The sequence below is a fragment of the Oculina patagonica genome, chromosome 12 (genome assembly GCF_052425735.1).
Source record: "Oculina patagonica isolate OP01 chromosome 12, crgOcupat, whole genome shotgun sequence".
Taxonomy (NCBI): Eukaryota; Metazoa; Cnidaria; class Anthozoa; order Scleractinia; family Oculinidae; genus Oculina; species Oculina patagonica.
Window position 1 is genome coordinate 17,731,430 of NC_135769.1, and position 23,265 is coordinate 17,754,694.

Consider the following 23,265-nt stretch of genomic DNA (forward strand, 5'->3'; position numbering starts at 1 on the left):
GGTTGGTTATCGGTCGTAACGAGACAGTTTAAGCAACACTTTGAACCCAAGAGCACCGCTTTTGTCCTGGGTATGCCTGGGGCGAGAGACCACATTGAATTCCTTGATTTCGAGCTGCCTCGTACAGAAGTGGTCGATGTTTTCTTAGGCCGTCCCCTTTTTTCTTCGTTTACCATCATACACGTACTTTTAGGGATAACGCTGGTGATACTTTAAGAGATAAGGAATAACTGTGCTCCGAATTAAAGGGATAAGGGATAACCAGGAGCCCTGGGATAACTGAACCCCCCTCCGTAACAGGGCCTCATCGGAATAAAGGTTTACTAAAAATAAAATATACATCAGTGGGACCTATAAAGCTAGGAGACTCGCTAATAAGATGAGATGTGTATTATTCTCTACACTGTCAGCAATTTATAACGTGGGCTTGAAAGCAGGGAAGGAGAAGGCTCAGCCTTTTCTTGCCCTGTATGAAAGCAAGCAATTTTCGCATGAAGTTTAATTTCTGTGCGCCAGGGTTTTTTGTTTTTAGCGCGGGGCCTATTTCCGGAATTTATGGTTTTGACTTGAGAATAAAAATCGATTGTCGACAACTACAAAACTGTGAACAGCTTGTTTTTCAGCCACTTGGCAGCCGCCTTGGGCCCAGAGTAGCGCAAACCACTTTATGATTGTTACACCACGTAGTTACTTGGTCTTCCTGTGCCCCACTCCTTGGAGGCGAGGGAGCGTTCTTCTATGTTTTCCTTGCCGATCTTTGCTCGCTGCTTTTCTAGATCGGTGTTCTTGGGAAACAGAGGAAACGCAGCAAGAAAAGCAGGCCTCTCCGTAAATTTTCATAGATACTCTTTGCCTCACCTTCGCACGATGGCATCGGCTAGTGGAAGCGGGGAAGATGTGAAACCTAAATTTACAAACCGACTGCAGCATTCGAAATCTCCCTACCTTCTCCAACACAAGCATAACCCTGTAGATTGGTAAGTATTAAATCAATAAGTAAATGTGGAGTTTTGGTGATTTTGTTAGAGTCCTTCACATTTCAAATTGCTAACAATGCAAATACAATTTAAAAATCTTAAAATTTTCGTGCTTCTGTTTGTCATTTTATTAACAGTTTTATATGCATGTTAATTGATATAAACAGGCGTTGTCATTGGTCGATCAGGATGCCTGTATCTTACATCACCCATATTTATATTAATCTCTTGCATAATAATGTTAAAAAATTTTAATCCTTAAATGATAAGCTGCTAGAAAATTTAATTTAACCATTTCATTCCCAAGGGTAGCGAGTACTTTACAATGTTTATATTTAAAAATTAGACAGCAAGCTCAAGCTTTCTATTAGACCATGTTCACACCAAGAGAGGATAAGGGGACAGAGAGGTAGTCTCCTAGTCTAGGCCTTGGGATATGTCAAAGACAGAAAAGTTATATTTAGCCGCGTGCAAAACGGAAGTGTCTGTTTTTCTAATGGCTTCCGCACACGCCATTCATGATCAAGGCGTGAGAAATGTCATTAACAATAGCGGAAACGTTTTATTGATGGGAGCGAGTTGTGAAATAAAATTTTCGCAGGAAATATTAGGAATAAGGAATAAGAGATAGATTCTACATTTTTTTTTTTCAAATCCAATGGCTCGCGTCCAATGGCTCGCGAAGAATAAAGTCAAAACCATATATATTAAACCTGCATAAACAGGCAAAACAGATAACAGACCCCAGTACGCCTAGAGATACTCTTACATTTCATTCATGCGGTGCCAGACCATAAAGGCTGGTTTTCATATGTCGGGAAAATCCCAGACGGTCGGGGATTTTACTGTTTCCCGACCGTCCCAGATTTTGCCGATATATCGGATAGTCGTCAGAAGTCTGTCCCAGATTCTTCCGATATTGAATTTGGCGCCAAAAATTGAAACTTGTACACAAACGAAACAACATGGATGCAAAGGAGCTTATGCTGCGTCGTTCTCAGTACATCTGTGTTCTTGCACTCGTCAATGCAAGGTTTTCCATTCTAAAAAAGCAGAAGCCGACCAAACGAAGAACCAAGAGGTTTTGGATCAGGGAATATTTGAAAAAGCGAGAAAAATATGGTCAGTTTCACACACTGTTTGCCGAGTTGCGCCTTTCAGACAGAGAGTACTTCTTTCGATATATCAGAATGAGTCCAGAACGCTTTGAACATTTGCTAACCATTGTTGCTCCGTACATTCAAAAGAAGGCATGTAGAAGTCGTGACCCGATATCACCGGCTGAACGATTGGTCGTGACTTTGAGATACCTTGCAACCGGCGATTCTCAACAATCCCAGTCTTTCAACTTCCGTATAGGAAAGAGCACCATTTGTCATATTATTCAGGAGACCTGCATTGGCATTTGGAATGCACTTAGTGACGTGTATTTAAAGTCCCCAAGCAACTCATCTGACTGGGAAGATATTGCGAATGAAATGTTTGAGGAATGGAATTTTCCACATTGTATTGGAGCGCTTGATGGTAAGCATGTGATGATTGAATGTCCACCAAATGGAGGATCGGAATTTTTCAACTACAAAGGATATCACAGTATTGTTCTATTGGCGATGTGTGATGCCAATTACTGCTTCACCATGGTAGATGTAGGAAGCTATGGTAAAGACAATGATGCTAGTATCTTCAATGAGTCTGACATTGGAAAAGGCTTTGCTAATGGCCTTTTTGACATTCCTGATCCTACTGAAGTTGATGGCCACATGTTACCTTATGTTATAGTGGGTGATGACATATTTGGTCTTAAACCCTACTTAATGAAACCATACCCTGGCCGAGGACTTTCAGAATCACGCCAAGTGTTCAACTATCGGTTAAGTAGATGTAGAAGAATTATTGAGAATACATTTGGCATATGTACTGTCAGATGGTTAATTTTTCGTAGGCCTATTAAAGCAACACCAGAGCATGTGGACATGATCATCAAGGCTTGTTTATGTCTACACAATTATCTCATGTTGACTGATAATGCCTATAATGCTCCACAAGGTTTTGTTGATTCCAAGGACAACACTGGGGCAATTATTGAAGGTGACTGGAGAGCAGAAGCCACTGAGTTGGGAGGAGGGATCCGTCCTTTTCAGGCTAGAATCAATAGGCACAGTGTGGATGCAAAGGAGGTCAGAGAAAAGTTTGAAAGCTATTTCAACAGCAAGGAAGGTTCTATTCCTTGGCAACTGGCACATGTGCGAAACTGTGGAAACTGTTATGCTGAAGCAGTTTATCAGAGTCAAATTCACCATTAAATTTCTCAACAGTACTATAATTCATGCATGAAGATACTCTAGGGAAATTTGGAAAGTAGAATTTAAACAAAATCGAAAACAATCCGTTCAAACACAAAAATAATTAAATTTATTTTTGACATCAATATTACAAAACTTTGCGTTTTTAAAACCAGAACCAGTGTTTGAAAAGCGAATGCAATCTCAAAGGCATTTTCAAACCAGGTCTAATCATTTGTTACTTTTTAGTTTTTTTAGTAAACAAACATTCTTGTTGATATTAGAACTTCTCACTACAAATTATGCCACTGAAATTACAAAAGGTAAAATAAAAAGAATTATGTCCTTTGAAATAGCCAGTGAGTAAGTAATACTAGTACTCAAACATTCCTGTTGATATTGGAACTCATTCTCATAAATCATTTACAACAGAGATTAACACAAATTATGTAAATATAAAAAAGGATTATGTCATTTGAAACCTACATAGTCAATAAATTGTAGCCAGTATAAACACAACATATTGATTTACTTAACATGGCCTTTTGATGTTGGTATGTAATAAAGTGACAGATTATTAAGGTAAATAATCCAGTGGTGCTTTTTGTTTGGTACACAAAAGAAAGAAAATGTCAACATACAAGAAACATTAATATTAATGTAATTTAATCCATTAATGGGTGGCTGAGGTCTTGAGAAAAACTTGGACTTGGTTGCATCTGATGGAACTGACCAGTATTAAAAAAGGGTGTTGCATGGTACTGGGCTGCTGGAACCACTGTAGCATATGCACCTGACTCTATGTCAAAGAACAACTTCTCAATTGAGTGTCGCACATAGGCTTTAGTTTTGTTGTCCAAACCAGACATTCTCTCTGCCAAACTTAAGCAATAATGTGTATCAGAATTATTGTCTGTCTTTGGAGGTGTTTGTGCTTTGCAGCTAGCATCTAATGACTTTTGGAAACTATGCATTACTTTACATAGTTCCAAGTTTGGGTCAGGGGCACTTACAGCAGGAGACCAACACCGCTTTTTTGGTAATGTCTTCTTCTTCTTTTGACTTGGTTTCTTGCCTTCAGGCTCAGTTGAATCTCTAGGTTCACTAGAAAAATAAAATGATAAAATAAGGGTCCTGTCATCAATTTGAGTTCAAAAGAATGAAAAAGGAATTCAAAAGATAATATTTTATGCTTTTGTCAAAAGGAATTCTAACTTTGTATCAGAGCAATAGGCTTGCAATCTGGAAATCAAGGGTTTGAGTCCAGCTGTAACCATGCTACTTAGGGTTAATAACCTTTTCAAATTAATTTGATTTATCTGTTTCAGTGATCTGCTGAGCCCCTCTAGCCTCACTGTATGCTAACATCAACCAGTTCTGAAACATTTACATCATTCATTCATTCATTCAGTAACAGAAAAATTAGCCTCATCCAATAATAAATTGTTTGTCATCATCAGCATCATCAAAATGTTGACAACAAACCAAAACAATAATAACTCTTACTTGCAGACTTCTGTACATACATATTAAATAAACTATATTTACCTGGACGGAGAGGTTTCTTCTGATGCAAACCTGTCCCCTTCATCTAACACTTCTGATTCCCCGTCATCTGAGTTTGTCTGCTCTTCACCACTTACTTCATGCACTAACTGCACATTGCTAGAAGTAAGTCTTGTTTTAATGAAGGTTGCAAGCCACCTCAAGTGTTCGTACTTTGGATCTAACTTAATGTCATCTCTGCCGACGCCACTTTTTCCAACTACCTTCCGTATGTACCTCGAAAAAGTTGTCCTTATGTTTTCATATCTTTTCGTACACTTGGATTCTTCTACATCAAGCAACTCTGAAATCTTTCGCCAGGCGTTGTTATTCTGCACAGGCACGGTTGTAAATAACGGGGAATTCTTTTATGATATCCATAAAAGAACTATCGTCTCCTTTCTTCGCCGCTTCGGCAAGAGATTTGAGATAGCTTTCTTCACTCGTACTCGCACCTTCCTCGTGAGACGCCATGTTTATGTGTGACAGGGGGACTGGAGCCTAGCAGTAGGGGATTGGTAATGAGCGAAATCCATCCCGAACGTCCCCGACGGTACAAAATTGAGTTTTCATATGTCGGGAACGATCGCCGACCATCGCAGAAATCTGGGATGCGTCGGGAAAATAGAAACGCTCCCGATTCTCCAGATTTGTCCCCGACCATCCCAGACGATCGGGGATATTTACGATTTCGAGTTTTCATTAGTCGGCAAAGTCTGGGACGGTCGGGAAACAGTGAAATCCCCGATCGTCTGGGATTTTTCCGACATATGAAAACCAGCCTTAAGCACTCGTACCAGGGCACCGGCAAAAAAATAGCATCTTGTTCGCACACAGAGAACCAAAGTACTCAGGTACCATAATTTATAAGTGACCGAGTACTGATAAATTATATTATTATACATAAGAATTACTTTGAAACATGTGATTGGTCGAGAGCATTCAGTCAATATACAGTAGCATGTGAACTTGATATGATAACCCAATATCTGCAGCAGATATTGGGTTATCATATCGAGTTCAAAGTCAGCCTAATTTCCAAGCCCCTCCTCCGTGTAGTGCTGTCAAACTTTTGAAAATTTGGCTGAGCGATTCGCCTCCGTTTCTGAAGAGGAATTGAAAGTTTTAATCGAGAATAAAGATTCTAAAAACACCAAGAGAACAACAAAAACAAGTGTAAAAATTCTGAATAATTATTTGAGGAAAAAGAACCTGGAGGAACCACGAGATAAAACCGCTTTGGCCAATGTTCTGACGAAATTTTACGCCGGTGCTAGACTAAAAATTGATGGCAAATTGTTTGAAAACATATAATAAAACAATTATTGAAAATTTTCTGTTTTCGCATGATATCGTGAATTATCGAAACCTCGTGTCTGTGTTATCTGCCTCAGCCTTCAGCTTCTGCAGATAACACAGACCTCGGTTTTGATAATTCACGATATCATGCTCAACCTCATCCAATAATATATTGCTTAGTATGTTCACATTAGTGCCCAGCAAGAATCGTACTTGGGCACAGTGCCAAACCTAAATTGGAAAGTAGTCCTGGCATGTGTTATCAAACAAATTTGAACAAAATTTGCTGTAACATCAACCCTCCAAGTTAAGACCATTTTAGTCGCCATGGCAAGTAACATTTTGGACCTGGCGACTAAATTGGAACCGAAGTCACCAGCCTGGTGACCAGAATTGAGAAGAAGGAGTGAAAGCGTGAGCTTAATTTAGCGACTAAAATTTGTCACTGGCGACCAAATTTGAGCAATCAAATGGCCACTAAAGAAAAAAATAAACTTGGAGGACATATTATTAGTCCCAATGTAATCTCTAATTTATTGAATCATATTGTTGTCAAGTTAATGTTGATGTGGTTTGTCAGGTATCCCTGGGGAGATGAAGCATTTGAAAAGGCAAAACAAGAAAACAAACCAATTTTCTTATCTGGTGAGTCTGCAATACAAACCTATTATTACCTGTCTTCAAACTACAAATACCATGTAACGAGCAAGAAAGGAGGCAGTGCTTCTTTTTCTATCTTTTAAAAAGTGGAAGTTTTTTATTATAAATTTTGTAGTGTTTTGATTCTGACTCTTAAATTGTAACTTACATGGTTAAGACCAACTGGTTGTTTCAGTAAGAAAAGAATTCCTTATCATGCAGTGAGAAGGTTTTTCATGCAAGTCAGGTTTATTTTGTACTTTTGTAAGCCATTACTAACAGTGCATAGAATCAGCTTAACTTGATGTGGGATCATTTGGGACAATACCCGGTCCAATACCGGCAATGGAGCAATCCGATTGGTTGATTTTAGTTATTGACATTTGACTACCTTATGAGTCTACATTGAACCAAGTGGTCCATACAGTCATGGCTTATTCCGGTTTCTCTAGCATTGAGCAACTAGGAATATTTCTACTCCCCCCTGGATGGGATGCTAGCCTATAGCAAGGTTACCCCCAGCATTAAATTCACCGATAGCCATTTATATACCTGGGTGGAGAGAGGCACTCTGAGAGTAAAGTGTCTTGCTCAAGAACACATAACTTTGACTGCCTTAGTCATATAATAATATTTATTTCCCTTTATTCTTCTCTATAGTTGGTTATTCCACGTGCCACTGGTGTCATGTGATGGAAAGAGAATCCTTTGAGAGTGAAGAAATTGCACAAATCCTCAACGACAAATTTGTTTCTGTGAAAGTGGACCGAGAAGAAAGACCAGATGTGGACAAGGTCTACATGACGTACATTCAGGTATAAAATATTAATTAATTCTCTAAAAGGTGCCTTTGTTAATTAGTTGCAGTGGGAATTTCTGAAGTCAGTTGAATGCTAAATGTCAGACCAATAATATTATGTTTTGTGATATTGTAAAGTGAGAATAAAACTGTGCAAATAAATAGCCACATGAAAAACACCTGGTTCACACACTGCATGGCATGAGCAGTCCCTAAAATTTTCCCGATCCCTAAAGTCAAAACATCTTAAGCATCTCCAGGTTCTCTGGTTTTCCTCCATCCACAAAAACCATAGGCTCAATTTCCAGACACTTTTTCAGGAAAATGAGTCCGCGGTCATCCCCCTGAAAGTTCTCTCGGGGAGGAACAAAGACCGGACCCGAGAATACAGTGGAAATCGAGCCTACAAAAACCAACATTTCTAAATTCCAGTTCAATTGGGAATCTGAGGGCACTGGCTTGTAAGACTAGCTGTCTTGTGTCACCCCTTGTAAAACAAAGTTTATTAATTTATTATTTAATGTATTTGTTAATACTACATTTTGTCACTTTATGTTCTGACAGGCCATGACAGGGGGTGGCGGCTGGCCAATGAGTGTGTGGCTAACACCAGAGTTGAAACCCTTTGTGGGTGCAACTTATTTCCCTCCTGAAGACCAGGTTGGGGGTCGACCAGGATTTAGAACTATTCTCAACCACATTTCCAAGCAGGTTCGACTTACAAGTGTTTAATATTGAATTAACAACTGCATCGCTAAAATTTAATGGAGGTTGGATGCCTGGGACATCCAGGAGCTTCCACTATTGGCAGCCAGCTCCTAGATGGAGACTGCTCCCATGGCTGGCGATTCCTGGCAACCCAGCCATGAGCCCCCATGCGAAAAGAAGGAGGACAGGCACCCATCACACTGATTAAACAGTGGAAAGGGAGGGAGGGAAGGGGGAGAATAGACTAAACGATTAACTCCCAGACAAACAATGCTCCACTGGCCAATGCTGAAAACACACCAAAAATCAAGAGCACGTGGAGGCGTGACATATAGGCATATCCAAAACACCTCTGATCACGAGGGAATGCTGGTGCTCTTTGTTGTTAACTCTGTTAACTTGCAATGTGTCCAGTATTTTCTTTTTAGTTTGCTCATGACCAAGTTCATGCTTAAAGTAGGCTTACATTTTGGCTTCAGAAAACTAAAGCATAAATTTTTGCATAAAAAATGAACTTAACTAATGTGTCAACAATCATTCTAGTTAGTAGTAGTAGTAGTAACTTTTTATTTAACGAGGGAACACTTTACAGTCATAGACTGGTAACCCTGTGGCCCTAGTTCACTGAACAGTTTGCTAATGGGGGACACCTAATTACACTATCCTTATACAAAAACCTCAAAAAAAATTTATAAGATATATTTTTCACTCTAATTAAGTGCAAACAAGTACTTTTTATGCCAGAATTTTGCAATTTGATTGATTCTGTCCCCCCTTACCCACCCCACCATGAATAATCCACTCTTAAATCTCACTGATTGGTTTGTGTTTTCAGTGGCAAGAAAACAAAGACAAACTGAATCAGCAGGCAAATATAATTTTAAATGCCATCCAGCAACATACCGGGGAAATGCACAAAGCAAGCGAGGCAGGAGAAATGCCGAGTACTGAGTGTATAGACAAGCTGCTGAGTGACATGAGCACAAGTTTTGATGAAGAATATGGTGGATATGGCGGAGCACCAAAATTCCCACAAGCAAGTGAGTGAAATTTGCACAGTGTTACCTTATTACTTGGGTTGCTAAGCCCCAAATCAATAAATCAGTTGCATTCTCTTTTTTGTGTCAGGATGGTCCTGGCGTGAGCTGGTCCAGTGCCGTCATACAATATCTGTTTAAATACATATTGTCTGGTAATGTTATATTCTGACAAGCAAACTGAAGGTTGCCTGGGGTGATCGGGTTGAATCGTCGCCAAACTTGCAAAAATACACTAATGCGGTCTTGCGTTTAAGATGGCCCATATAAAAGCTGTTTGCAGTTTCTTGTTTGCAAAGTAGTCTGTAAAATTGATCACACTGCCAGTCGAGAGCTTTTTCTGGTGTCTGTAGCATGAAATGACCCTGGGGGGGACTGCTATATGAAAAGGACAGGCATGCTTGTCAGAAATTTCAATTAAACCCCTAAAAGAGACCAATCTGGGCATGGCTCAAGTTTTTTGACCCTAAAGGATACCATTTTTTCATGCCTGATTGGCCAAGACCACCAAAACAGCACTGCATAAATTTTGTCCTGAACAACCTAAGTGACACCAAAATCCAAAATTTTACCCCTCCCCCACCCCCTAAGTAAGATGACAAGCATCCCTGTCCCTTTCATATGGGAGTCCAAAAACCCAACCACCACCCCTACCCCCACCCCCACCCCTACCCCTGGAAATAACTAGTAGTAGTGCAACTACCCCCTGGATAAGATGCCTGTCCATTGTAGGTTACCCCTGAATCTTGTTGCGCTATCCTACCCTTACAAGAACCCATTTTATAATATGAATGAGTGGAGAGAAGCACTGTGAAAGTAGAGTGTCTAAAAACCAAAGATCACAGTGAGCCCCAATGGCACTCAATTGCGGACTACTCAATCTGAAGGCTGATGTGCTAATCATTAGTCCACTACTCCATCAACATTGCTTGTAGTGACCTCAATTTCAAATTTGTCTCTTTTCTTCTGCAGCAAATTTTAACTTTTTGTTGAGATACTATTCTTACAAGTCTGGTTCTGAAGATGGCAAGAAGGCACTTGGCATGGTCACAAAGACATTGGAATTCATGGAAAAAGGAGGAATTCATGATCATATTGGACAGGTTAGGATTGACAAGTAGTGTAGAAGCTTCTCAGTCTATGGGACATAAAATAAAACAATTTAGCATTTAATTTAAAGTGACTTTTAGTTAGTAAAAATGCAATGTGAAAGTCAAACCACTTGTGAGAACATTTTTGTATAGTCATTATTGAAGGAGCTGTGTTAAAATATGTTAAAATATCTTTTACAACATTATTTTTTTAATTCAACTGGATCAAAAAGATCAATACATTACAATACTATACCTGCCAACTTTTTCTGGGTCAAAGGCGTGAGATTTTTATCCTGAGAGTGCCAGGATTTCCGAAAACGATACGACAATGTCCGAAGTTTTCCGAAGACGTCCAAAGTATTCCGAAGACGTTCCGAACATCTCCCGATCCCAGTGCGTGGGCGTGTTTTGCTAAACACGACCTCTTTCCCAATGCTTTTTTTCGTCAAAACTCCGTCATTTCGGGGAAGGTATCGCCATTTACTCATTTTACATGGAGTTTTATTTTCACACACTGGTTTGAGGTTACATTTTTTGGAAAATGTGTCGTTTTTGGTTGTAATAACTCGCATTTTTCGACTAGGCGTGAGAAATTGGTTTGTAAGGGTGAGTTGGCGTGAGATCGAAGTTTTCAACTCATAGGCATGAGACTCACGCCCAAGGCGTGAGAGTTGGCAGGTATACAATACTGATATAACTTGTTCATAATAATATTATGCAATGTAAAAAAATTACCCTACAAATTACTGACCCTGATTTCTTGAACCTCCAAGGGACACAGTAAACACCCGCGTGTAAGAACCTAGTGGTTTAAGAACCTGCTGGCAGAAATTTGCCATTTTAATACCCCAAAATATAAGAACCTGTTTAGCCAAGCAAATTTCAGCAGGTTCTTATATGTGGGTTATAGAAAAATTTTATGAAAATTTTTAACAGAACATCCCAAACTGTATTTACAAATAAAGAAAAGTCAGATTTACATAGACTGTTTACAAATATTGTCTTCTTTGGACCTTGCATGAGGCTTGAAGCAATACAGTTATGAATAAATGCTGCATAATGAAGGACCAAACCCATTTTTTTTCTTCTTGTACAATCAAAAACTATGGCTCCTCCTTAGAAATTAAGAACCTTATTAAGAACCTACTTAGCCTAAATTACCAATAACTACCCCCAAATACAAGAACCTATTTTGCCAAACTTAGAAAATTGTAGGTTCTTACACGCGGGTGTTTACTGTATTAAAATTGGTTTGAGGAATCGGGATTTCAAGAAATCAGGGGCAAAAATTGGTTTGAGAAATTGGGATTCTACTGTATAGTTGTTAAGTAAGAAGGAAGAAAAATGTGAAAGAGTTCAAAGCAAACTGAACAAGAACAGGAATACCGGTAGTAAATATTGGGAAATAATTTTAAATGTTTGTTAGGGCTTTCACAGGTATTCAACAGATCGTTTCTGGCATGTACCTCATTTTGAGAAGATGCTGTATGATCAGGCTCAGCTAGCTGCTCTGTATGCTGATGGATACCAGGTGAAACATTTCAATCCAGTGCTTTCACAATAAATAAACAGACACAGTGCATAGTAGTAAAAAAGTAAAGTCTGCTTCAAGCCTAGTGGCTCATACAGGCTGAAGCTTATTCCGGTTTCCGTAGCATTAAGCGACTAGGAATATTGCTACTCCCCCCTGGATGGGATGCTAGTCCATCGCAGGGTTACCCCCCAGCAGTAAATTTGCCAGTTCCCATTTATACACCTGGCTGGAGAGAGGCACTGTGAGAGTAAAGTGTCTTGCCCAAGAACACAACGCAGCGCCCCGGCTAGGCCTCGAACCCGGGCCGTTCGACTCGGAGGCGAGCGCGCTAACCATTAGGCCACCGCGCTTCCCACATCAAGGAAAATGAGAAAAAATGTTTTTTTTTTCTAAGTTGGCTCTATCAAGTAGGATACAGTTGAACCTCAGTTTAGACAGCCCCTCCCCCTCCCCCACATAGCCCTGAAAAGACACCTCCTGTAGGAGGGTATGTAGTCCTGGTCCCAGTCACATACAAGCATTACATTTTTAACATCCCATAAGTGAACACCTTTCTTAAGAGTGACAGTTTGAAAAGAAGAATGAAATCAAATTTTTATCAATGAATTTACTGTTTATTATTGAGAGTAATGCTTGACCAATTTGATTGTACTTATATTTATTGCGGTGGACTTGTCTTCAGGCCAGCAAGAATGAGAACTTTGCAGAAACTACCAGAGACATCTTGCTGTATGTGATGCGGGATTTAAGCCACAAGGTACAGAAAACTGAGATTGTCACCTTTCATTTGATCCTTTACAGCAAGGCGCCAAAAGTGTGACCACTTTTAATTTATTCACATTCTTCCGTGCAGATTTAATCCAATCAGAAGTCAACTGGAACCTGTCCTTGGCTTCTGATTGGATGGTGGATGCACGAAAGAATGTGAATTAATTAAAGGTGGTCACACTTTTGGGCGCCTTGCTGTAAAAGTAAAGCGGTTAAGTCTTTCTACAAGCCTTAGTGGCTTCCCAGGCTGGTATACACTGTTTTATTAGCATTCTTAAGTGACTTGAAGTATTTTTACTCTCCCTGGATAGAATGGCAGTCCATCACAGGGTTACCCCAAGCATTAAATTCGCTAGTATCCATTTATACACCTGGGTGGAGAGAGGCATTGTGAGAGTAAAGCATCTTGCGCAAGACCATAGCACAATGACCCTGGCCAAAGTTCAAACCTGATTACCTAATCTAGTGTCCAGCACACTAACCAATAGGCCACCATGCCTCCCATCATTTAATTCTCCCGGGGGGGGGGGGACTCCTATATGAAACGGACGGGGATGCTCGTCGGAAATTTTAAAAATAACCCCTATAAGAGACCATTCTGGGTGTGGCTCAAGCTTTTCTTGACCCCTAAAAGATACTAAAAAACTAAAAATAGATTGTATATTTGTATATTTCTTCGTGTGTGACCCTAAACGAGACCATTTTGGCTTAAAATATTGGCGTTTTGCCCGTAACACCCTAAGCGAGACCAAAAATCCGAAATTTACACCCCTAAGCAAGACGACGAGCATCCCCGTCACTTTCATATGCGAGTTCCCCCCCCCCCTCCCCTCCCCCGGGTTAATTCTTAGCCTAAGAGGAAATTAACATTTACCCTTATTCACTCAGGTTGGCGGTTTCTTTTCTGCTGAAGATGCCGACTCGTTACCTAGCAACACAGACACTCACAAGAAGGAGGGGGCCTTCTGTGTGTGGGAAGAGACAGAGATCAGAAAGCTGCTGCAAGAGGAACGGGTCACCACTAAGTCTGGCGAGAGTGTCCCTGTAGTGTACATGTTCTTAAAGCACTATGGGGTGGAGAGTGAGGGGAATGTCAAACCTCATCAGGTAAAACCTGTAAGACCGGTTTGAAACATGTAACTTCCAACAAGACGCAAGTAGTCGGAAGTTGAACTTGCGTTGGCTGGACAAACGGACTCGCAAGTTTACTCGCAACTGCACACGAGATGTAGAAATTTTCAAAAATAATACGACTTTTTTAATTTTCACAAACGTGTTTCGACGGTACATCCGTCATCGTCAGTGTGACGGTTATGAAAGTTTACAATGATTTAAAACGTGCCTGTTACAAATCATACGTTACATTGCGTTGGAAAGCAATACGCTAGATAAATTTCGAAGTTAACGGAATTAAAAAGAAGCGCGCGCGCGTGCAGCTAGAGGGAAAGCGTCAAATTGATGTGTTTGACATGTTGATTAAGGACGTTCGCGCTAATTGTTTATGCGCATCCTTACTGCGCACGTAATTCATGTCGCAACGTCATGCCACGTCATGCATGAGCGCGCGCGCTGAGAAAACTTTCCAAACACATATAAGGTGGGTAGCCGTTGCGTTAACTTCGCTTGCAGTTTCCTCTCTTAAACGGTCGGTGACCCCCACTTTTTTCGGGATATACCACCTTTACTGATAAATCTCTACTGATTGACAAAAAATGAGCGAAATTCCAATGTTGGAAGTTTGTTATTTTTTCATTTTCTCCCCTCGCGCGCGACCAAATCAGTCACATTTTCCAGAACAAGCGTTCTGTCCTTCAACCTCCCACGCATACTCTGCTGCGCCTAGCTGAACTTGTGTTGACTCTGAACACATTTGCGTTCAATGACAACTATTACGAACAGGTTGGAGGGGTAGCTATGGGCAGTAGATTTGGTCCAAACTACGCCTGTTTGTTTATGGGCCGTATAGAGGAACAGATCTTCGAACAGTATCCGGGCAGAACGCCAGACCTATTCAAAAGGTACATTGACGACATCATGGGAGCAGCCTCATGCAGCAAGAGAGAGATTGAAGATTTCGCATCGTTTGTGAACAATTTCCACCCGAATTTGAAATTCACGTGGTCCATTTCCGAAGAAGCAGTGTCGTTCTTAGACCTTTGTATCAAACCTTCCGGGCATCGGCTGACAACAACCATCCATTACAAGGAAACTGACACTCACTCATACTTGAATTATTTCTCCTCTCACCCGATCCGCTGCAAACAATCGATCCCTTTCAGCCAGCTGCTCAGGTTGAAACGCATTTGCAGTGAAGCCGACGACTTCAATGAGAGAAGCAAGGAGATGGTCAGTTATTTCTTGGATCGCAAGTATCCGCCACATGTTGTCAACCAGGCCTTGAATAAAGTCGCATCCATCTCTCGGGACGATTTGCTACAAGAGACACCAACACAAAGAGCATCTCAGCAGCCAACAATCCCGCTTGTGCTTACATACCACCCCTCAAATGCACAAGTCAAAAACATCATGACAAAGAATCTGGGCTTGCTGAAAGACGACCCTCAAACAGGTGAAATATTCCAGCCTGTCCGAATTCTGTGTGCATATCGCCGCGACTCGAACTTACGCGATGCCTTGGTTCGGAGCACATTAGGAGATGAAAGAACTGTTGCCGACCGCGCGGATTTTGGAACATCCCCTTGTGCGAGACGCCGTTGTAAGACATGCGATTACACCAACGCGAATCCTGTTATCAACACACCTGGTGGATCAATCCATGTTCGCCAAAGATACACCTGCACCACAACACATGCGGTATATATGATTCAATGCCGCGCGTGCGCCAAGTGTTACATCGGGGAAACTGGCCGACGCCTGGCTGATAGATTCAGAGAGCATTTACGATCTATCGCTATACAAAGCGATGCTCCAGTGGCTGAACATTTTAACCTGCCAGGACATACCACAAACGACATGCTTGTGTCAGTGCTCCGTGCCGAACTTACTGACACCATGGAAAGGAAGCGTTTTGAGGCAAAGCTGATTTTCCGGCACAAGACCCTGCGACCTTGTGGACTGAATGTGGACTTTAGCTTTATTTGATCTTCTCTAATGTTCACTCTAACAAGCGCGCGCGTTTGTGGCGTACGTTTTGATTTGTAAATTTTCAAATACTTTGATCACGCGCGCGTGCTGATTTCCGTTAGATGGCATTTCACATTTTCCACTGAAGAAGGGGCAGTAACCCCGAAACGTATGGAAACAATATACTACCATCAAGCGCATTTTTCATTTTTCATTTTAATTATCATTTTAAATTCACATTTTCCAGCCTCGAGTTTTCGCAAATCCAATTCTTTAAGGCAAGATTTTCCTTAAGGGACTTCAAAAGCGAAATATATTTGTACAATAGACCCGCTGAAATAAATTTAGGCAAAGAAAGTTAGCCTACATCAATTTATTTAAAATATTTTGTCGCCCGAAGCCGCTGTGATCATATCGAGTGACGAAGTGAAATTTATCCAAATACGCGCCCTCTTTTGCTTATCGTATCTCGGGAACGAAGTCGGTGACCCCCACTTTTTTTACACTTCTGATAAAAGTAACTGATAAACTAGCTCTGGTGAAATTTTAAGAAAAATTGCAATGTTGGAAGATTTTCGCGCGAACGTCCTTAAGGTCCGGCTTTTCCCACTTGATGTACATAGACTCCTTAAGCTTAACCTGGTACTTGGTAGGTGCAGAGTCTAAGATCTTGAAGCAGTCTAAGTTACAAGAGGTACGGCATGACTCTGAAGCCTGTAAATGCTTATAAACGTGAGAAGTTCTGTCCGATGACAAGTGCTCGTGAACGCGCGTGGAGAAATGTCGGCTTGTTTCGCCAACGTAACAAGCATTACAGCTTGCACAAGAAAATTTGTACACGATGCGCGTACGGAGCCATTGCGCGCGCTACAGTTAATTACTTCATGTAAACAACACGACTTGCCTTGACTTGCTTTAGGTGGCCAACGGTGAAAAACGTGCGCTGACTTGCGTGCAAATTTGATTTCGAGCAAAGTGAACGCAAGTCAACGCAAGACGCACGCAAGGCCAAACGGAAACGCAAGTGGACGCAAGTTGAAAACTTCGTTTACTTGCGTCTCCGTTGGCCAGGCCTAAACGTTGCAACGTGGAATTTCTGAAACATTACCTTCTATGTTAATGTGAGTTGGAATTAGGAGTTAAGCTTGTGTCTTTCTGATTTCTTTCAGGACCCTCACAAAGAACTACGAGGTAAGAATGTCCTAATAGTCCGACGCAGCTTAGAAGAGACAGCTCGGCTCAGTGACGTGGACGAAACAGAAGCTAAAGAACAGCTTGCGCGAGCTCGGGAGATCCTGTTTGAAGAACGACGAACTAGACCCCCACCTCACTTGGACACCAAGATGATCACAGCTTGGAACGGTAAGGCTCTTCTGTAATCACTTTTGAAAGTATTCAGAGCTACTCACTTTTGGCCAATCACAACAAGCGTTGCTAACGCAAGGAACCAATCCTAACTCGAGGTCAAACACGGAAAAACGCCAGCACGTAAGCCAAGTCATGATTGGGTTTGGACTTGCTCCTGATTGGCTGAAAATACCGTATGTTCGTTCAGATTGGTTACAACAAGTAACACGAACGTTTTGAGCCAACTACATGCGCATTAATTTGCTCGGCAAACGCCAAACCAGAGGAAAAACAGAACTACATTAGCGGAGGCTAAATTGTATTGGTAGAAACTCAGCCGTGTTCGATTGGAATCCCCGAATCTGATTGGTTCTGCCAATGTTTTCTATGTGCCGATAAAACGCGATCTTAAATATTCTTGATTTTTGGCCCAAAAATACATAAAATTGTGGGTTTTGGATTTGGACTGCAACTCTTTAGGGTTTTTACTTAAACTTATGCCTCGTTGACTACTCGCTCATAGAAAACTCGGGCTCGTAGTCTAATTGTTTAAATATACGTGAATGAGCCGCAGTTCACGAATACCGCATGTGCAGACATCGTTGGAATAGTGTGCCCCATCGCCCTCTGGCATTGGTGTGAAAGACTTGTGCCACCTTCTCAACTATCAGATACGAAACAAAAACCGATCGCAACTTGGTCACACACGTTTTCCCGCGCTTAGTGCCGATTACTTGTATCTGCCTCGTGTTCTTATTGGTTCACTGTGTTGCTGGCATTTCTTGTGATTGGACATTGTTAATGCTTTGGTTTTGGTTTTCCATACTCAAGTGAAAACCGCTCTATTTGCCGTAAGCGTTGTAGTGGTTGTCACGGAGAAAACGCTAGCATTTACACCTGTATCACCCACTGTGCATCTTTTACCATTTGTTCTTATTTATTTTTGCTGCATGAAAAATAAAACTCGTGCTGAGCACCAGATTCAGTACTAGAGAAACGATCAAGCTGGGAGCAAGATTATTCATATAAAATTGAGTTAGACTGTGTCCCGTGCCTTTCAGGTCTCATGATTTCTGGTTTGGCGCGTGCGGCCCAAGTTCTAGGTGAAGATGTTTACGAAAAAAGAGCAGCTAAAGCAGCCGAGTTTGTAAGGAAACACTTGTTTGACGAGAAATCTGGAAAACTATTGCGTAGTTGCTACCGAGGCGAAGGTGGCGAGGTTATGCAGATGTAAGTACTCAGAGAACATTGGAGTTGTTCCTTTGTTGGCTTGTTTAAAATAATATTTTTACCCCGTTCATTTTTAAAAATGCTAAAAAAACATTTTGTAAAATATTGACAAACAAACAGCTCAACCAGGAATAACAACTAAGTATCTTTAAATTGAATCGCCTCACACCCAGGTTTTATCGACAGATTGAAAAGTTATACTGTAATAACCTTGTACAACATAATGTGAAAGAACTGCTCCATACCTTTCATTTGAATGGTCACACAGTGACACTATGGTTTCTTCCACAGACTCAAAAGTTAGAACCACCTTACACAGCATAATAGACATTGTTCAATAGCTTTCATTTGAATGGTCACACATTGGGGTTTCATCCAAAGACCTAAAAGTTAGAACCAAATTTTACAGCATAATAACCAGTGCCACATGAAAGTACTATGTACTCAATAGCTTTCATTTGAATGGGTTTGAAAAGGTTAAAACACGTATATGTCCCCGTCTCTTTAGAAACTGCCTCCAATCTTGTTTTCTTTTCTCATTCAGCGACACACCCATTTCCGGGTTTGCAGACGACTACGTGTTCATGATCCGCGGATTACTGGACCTGTACGAAGCATCCCTGGACGAACAGTGGTTAGAATGGGCCGTAAAACTTCAGGCCAAGCTAGATGAACTGTTTTGGGACAGTGCTGGGGCAGGGTACTTCATGGCGACCCCCGATGATCCTTCCATTCTTGTCAGGATGAAAGAAGGCAAGGAAAGTTTTGTTTGCGTGTTACAGTCGGAACGAGCAAGTTTTTTTTTTTTTATGGCAAATCTTATTGTGCATTCAAGAACTACTAACGCTGTTCAAGAGCACACCTTACATATTCTCACCTCAGTACCGTATTTATCGTCTCTCTTCGTGGCGATCCCTCGGCGAATATTTAAAGGAGTCAATGCACTTATTGAACTATCCGGCAAGGAGATGCATGGCGTTCTCCGTCCACCACGAATGAGGGACAAATATGCCGTCCAGCCCAATCTAAATGTAGAGAAAAAATATATATGGTGATATATTGGGAGGTTTTGTATTTAAAGTCCCAACACTTCTAAATTCCAATTCGATCTGGAAATAGTGGACGAATAGCCACGCCGTTGATGCGCCGCTGTAATTTTCTATTTATTTATTTTTATTTTTTATAAAGAACATATCAAGTTTGTTATAGCACGGTTGAACCTCTGCTAGCGGACAACTTTCGTAGGCAGACATGGTCCCAGCCCCATACATTGTACAAGCACTACATTTTTAACCTTTCCGCATAAGAAGACACCTTTCCTTAACGGACACTTTTTTCAGGTCTCAAGGGTGCCCGCTTACGAAAGCCTGTTCAACTGAAGTCAAAAATTAGCTTTGTACACAAGTTAAATGTGGCCGTTCATCCGATTCGATTACCGTTCTAGAGCCATTTTCGTCATCCATTTTCGTACTTAAAACTATAATGATTTGCTGACAACTCTGTTGTTTCTTTTGTAGCTCAAGATGGTGCGGAGCCCAGCGCCAACTCATCGTCCGTAGGTAACCTGATACGACTGTCCAGCTTTACGGACCAGAAGGACTATTTAACAAGGGCCGAGGAGCTCATCAAGGCATCTGTTACCCTTCTGTCCAAGCTTCCTCTTGCACTGCCCGAGTTGGTGTCAAACTATATCATGTACCTTCAACCTAAAAAACAGGTAAATTATTTCGTTGTAATTTTTTGTCACTTCATTGCAGGAAAATTTCGTCACAACTTTGTTTCGAGATATTGGAAGGCGATGTTTCGCGACACTAAATTTGCGAAATTTTCAGAATGTTTCCCAACAAAGTAACTTCAACAAATGTTTATTGTTGCTTTGCATATATCAGAGATTCTAAACAAAAGAAATATATTTATAAAGTCCGTCTCAAAACCAAACGCCAAGTGCAGGAAAACGCGCGAACGCCAACTGGTTGTTGGTGTTAATTTTGCTAGTTGTGGTTGGTTGAGGAAACAGCATGACTTCTGACTTCTGACTTCTGATAGGGTAGACAGTCCTTGAACTGACTTCTTTTACAGATACTTAGTTTATTGTTTTGCTCCGAGGGTTTTTCTCCGGGTTCTCCGCTTTTCCTCCCTCCACAAACACCAACTCTTCTAAATTCCAATTCGATCTGGAAGTGTGAATGAAGAGCCATGCACTCTGGGGAATGCCGCTGCAAATTCCCATTTACTTATGTTATTTATTATTTATATCACGCTCTGTATTGGAAAGAGCCTTTCTCCTTTGAACTCTAGATCTCAGCTTGAAAAACCTCTGTATTTCTTTAACAGCAATTTATCCATTTTCAGATCATTATCGCTGGCGACCGGGACTCCGAGGACACGAAGAATCTTCTGAAGTGCGTTCACTCTCACTACATGCCGAACAAAGTCCTCATGTTATGCGATGGCAAACAAGATAGTTTCCTCGCATCTAAGCTGTCTGTCTTCAAGACGTTGGAACGAAAGGATGGCAAAGCCACAGCATACGTCTGCGAGAACTACACTTGCTCGCTACCGGTGAACTCTGTAGAAGAACTGGAGAAGATTTTGTCGAGATAGACGATGAAACTGGGTTGCTTTTACGTTATATAAATGTAGTCATTCGGATGAAACACGTCTGGTGTTGCGCCTTGCGATGTACCAGAAGGGCAAGTCGATAAAAAAAAAAAGCCCGGCCAGAAACAACAACAGCATTTCGTGTTATAAAGAAATAGGCACTTGTGGACGAAGCTCGAACGAAGCTGGGAAAAGTAACTTTTCTCGTCTCACACCAGAGTCGACTATAGGATCTTTTAAAGAATACAAATAATAAGCATATAAAAATTTTATAGGAGTTTGCATTGCCTAAGTTGGAATTTCACATAACTGGAAAAAACTCAGGCCAAAAGTTTTATGCGAAATAAACGAAGTAACCTGACGTCTTTGTGGTTATTTATATCTCAAACGCGCGCCAGGAAGCCATTGCAAGTGAATCAATTCCTCTCCTCGCTAGCCAATCAAAAAATATTATATTGCTTTATAATGGTAATATGACTGCGTGAAGTCCAATTCGGTCTGTTATCATCCGAGTGATTACCATAATCGGGAGTCCGATTTGTTTAATCACGAGTATGATTAATCGTAAAACAGTACGGGAATGAAAGAACCCGCTTAAAGATGAAACTACACCACTCAGAATCCAGACAGACCAAGTGAATCAAGGAATCGGGGAACGAGAATATGTTGTCCCTAAGACAAGCAAGAAGAGAAAGTGTAGGCACCTCGTTAAACACAGAATGTTCCTTCTGCAAGCCCCTTCACAAAAAGAAACCTCTTATAAGGAGACAAACAACGTTTGTCTCCTTACCCTCTCTAACATTCTAAACGACTCTTATCAGTATAGACTCAAATTATTACTGATTTCTCTCTGCCGTAAACCTGGGTCGCTCCTAAAAAGTTACTGGGGAAGAAAACGGATCTGGAGAAAGGATCACTTCCGAAGGAAAACGGAGACGTTAGTACGTAGGCTACCGTAGGGCTGAAATGCTGACAACTTTTCATAAATTTGAGAAGCAAGGGGGATGGGTGTTTTAAAATCTTGACAACTTGTTTTAAAAATTATGTTAATAGCAAAGCCAGTAAGCTTAAATCTCCTCTCCGATACCGTTTAAGGTTGAAGACGGCAATTTTCTGGGAAATGCCAATGGCACATCAGTTAGTACTTACAGTCGAACCTCTCCACAAGGATACTTCAATACAACAGACACCTTTATATTACGACGACATTTGCAAAATCAAATTCAAAGCAGGGCTAGCCAAAAGCGGGGGTAATGTTAGTTAGAACTTCTCCTAGTATTACGGACAGTTCATTGGATCCCAGAGATCCCAGAGAAATCAGAATTGTTATTGAAATTATTTGTAAATAGCGTAGTTAAATTTTAGTCTGTTTTTATTGTAAATATCAATTTTAAGTCTTTTTATTATTATTATTTTTATTTATTTTATGTGTCCCCTATTAGTAGAGAGTGTTTCACTCTCGGCTAGAATTCCTTTGACACATTAATAAAGTTGTTGATTGATTGATTGATTCTACCGCTAAATAAATACAGACGCGTTCATAATGATGACAGCGCTCTGCTCCTTTGATGCCCCAATTAGGTTTGACTGTAATCTTAATTCAATCCGTTCCATCTCAGAGTCCCCGGTTCTGAAGTAACGTTTAAAGAGAACGATATGGAATGATGTCCAATACTACAAAGAGGGGCCTAAAGCGGTGAAATGGGAACTGGGATTTGGGCAAATTTTCACTGGAAAAGGGGATTTGGGTCACTGGGACAGGAAATCACAAGCAAATAAACAACGGAGCTGGGAATGGGATTTGCAAAAAAATTGAAAAACAATAGGCTGGGAAATGAGATTTATATCCCTTCCCCCTTTCAGGACCCCCCCCTACAAATTGTCGTGATTGTCAACAGCGAATCATACCATGATCACATGATCAGGGGCAAATACCAGGGTACAAGGGTGTTGTGAGCACCTGAATTGCAAGCCTTCGGAAATGATCCGTTTCGTAGGGAGTTGACTTTGTCAGCTGTGTTTTCACATTTTTCTATGGTTTATTTTCGAACGACCTCATTTTTCGTTGTCCGCGGTGGTGGCGTGAGTGAATTCACGTAAAGAGTCAGGCGTCGCCAAAACCAGACCGCACGTTAACGGCCTGGGAACAAGTTTGCGAGTTCAGACTTGACACGAATAAATAGAAAGCACCGAAAATTCTACAAAAATATTTCGCTCCTAACATCCAGCGTTTAGTAAAGAAAGAAAACAGACAGGTTTTCTATTTGTCATGACCTTCCTTCACTGCTAAATGCCGTGATGTTTTCAAATTCATAATATTC

General features: G+C 40.9%; 1 protein-coding gene across 1 annotated transcript; it reads left to right on the forward strand.

The window, feature by feature from the left end:
* Positions 1-706: 706 nt before the first annotated feature.
* On the forward strand, positions 707-22,447 carry LOC144633743 (spermatogenesis-associated protein 20-like). Its single transcript, XM_078492602.1, has 14 exons — positions 707-977; positions 6,684-6,748; positions 7,403-7,557; positions 8,106-8,252; positions 9,085-9,289; positions 10,259-10,389; positions 11,807-11,911; positions 12,597-12,671; positions 13,571-13,789; positions 16,936-17,128; positions 18,175-18,343; positions 18,888-19,096; positions 19,861-20,060; positions 20,696-22,447. The coding sequence occupies exons 1-14, from the start codon at positions 739-741 to the stop codon at positions 20,945-20,947; spliced, it is 2,364 nt and encodes a 787-aa protein (XP_078348728.1). The 5' UTR covers positions 707-738; the 3' UTR covers positions 20,948-22,447.
* The last annotated feature ends 818 nt before the right edge of the window (positions 22,448-23,265 follow it).

Bases quoted from the DNA above. Each gene is read 5' to 3' on its own strand.
- LOC144633743 (XM_078492602.1), top strand. From the start codon at position 739: ATGTTTTCCTTGCCGATCTTTGCTCGCTGCTTTTCTAGATCGGTGTTC. The intron at 8,253-9,084 runs GTTCGACTTACA...TTGTGTTTTCAG, and splicing joins TCAACCACATTTCCAAGCAG to TGGCAAGAAAACAAAGACAA. The intron at 19,097-19,860 runs GCAAGGAAAGTT...TTTCTTTTGTAG, and splicing joins TCTTGTCAGGATGAAAGAAG to CTCAAGATGGTGCGGAGCCC.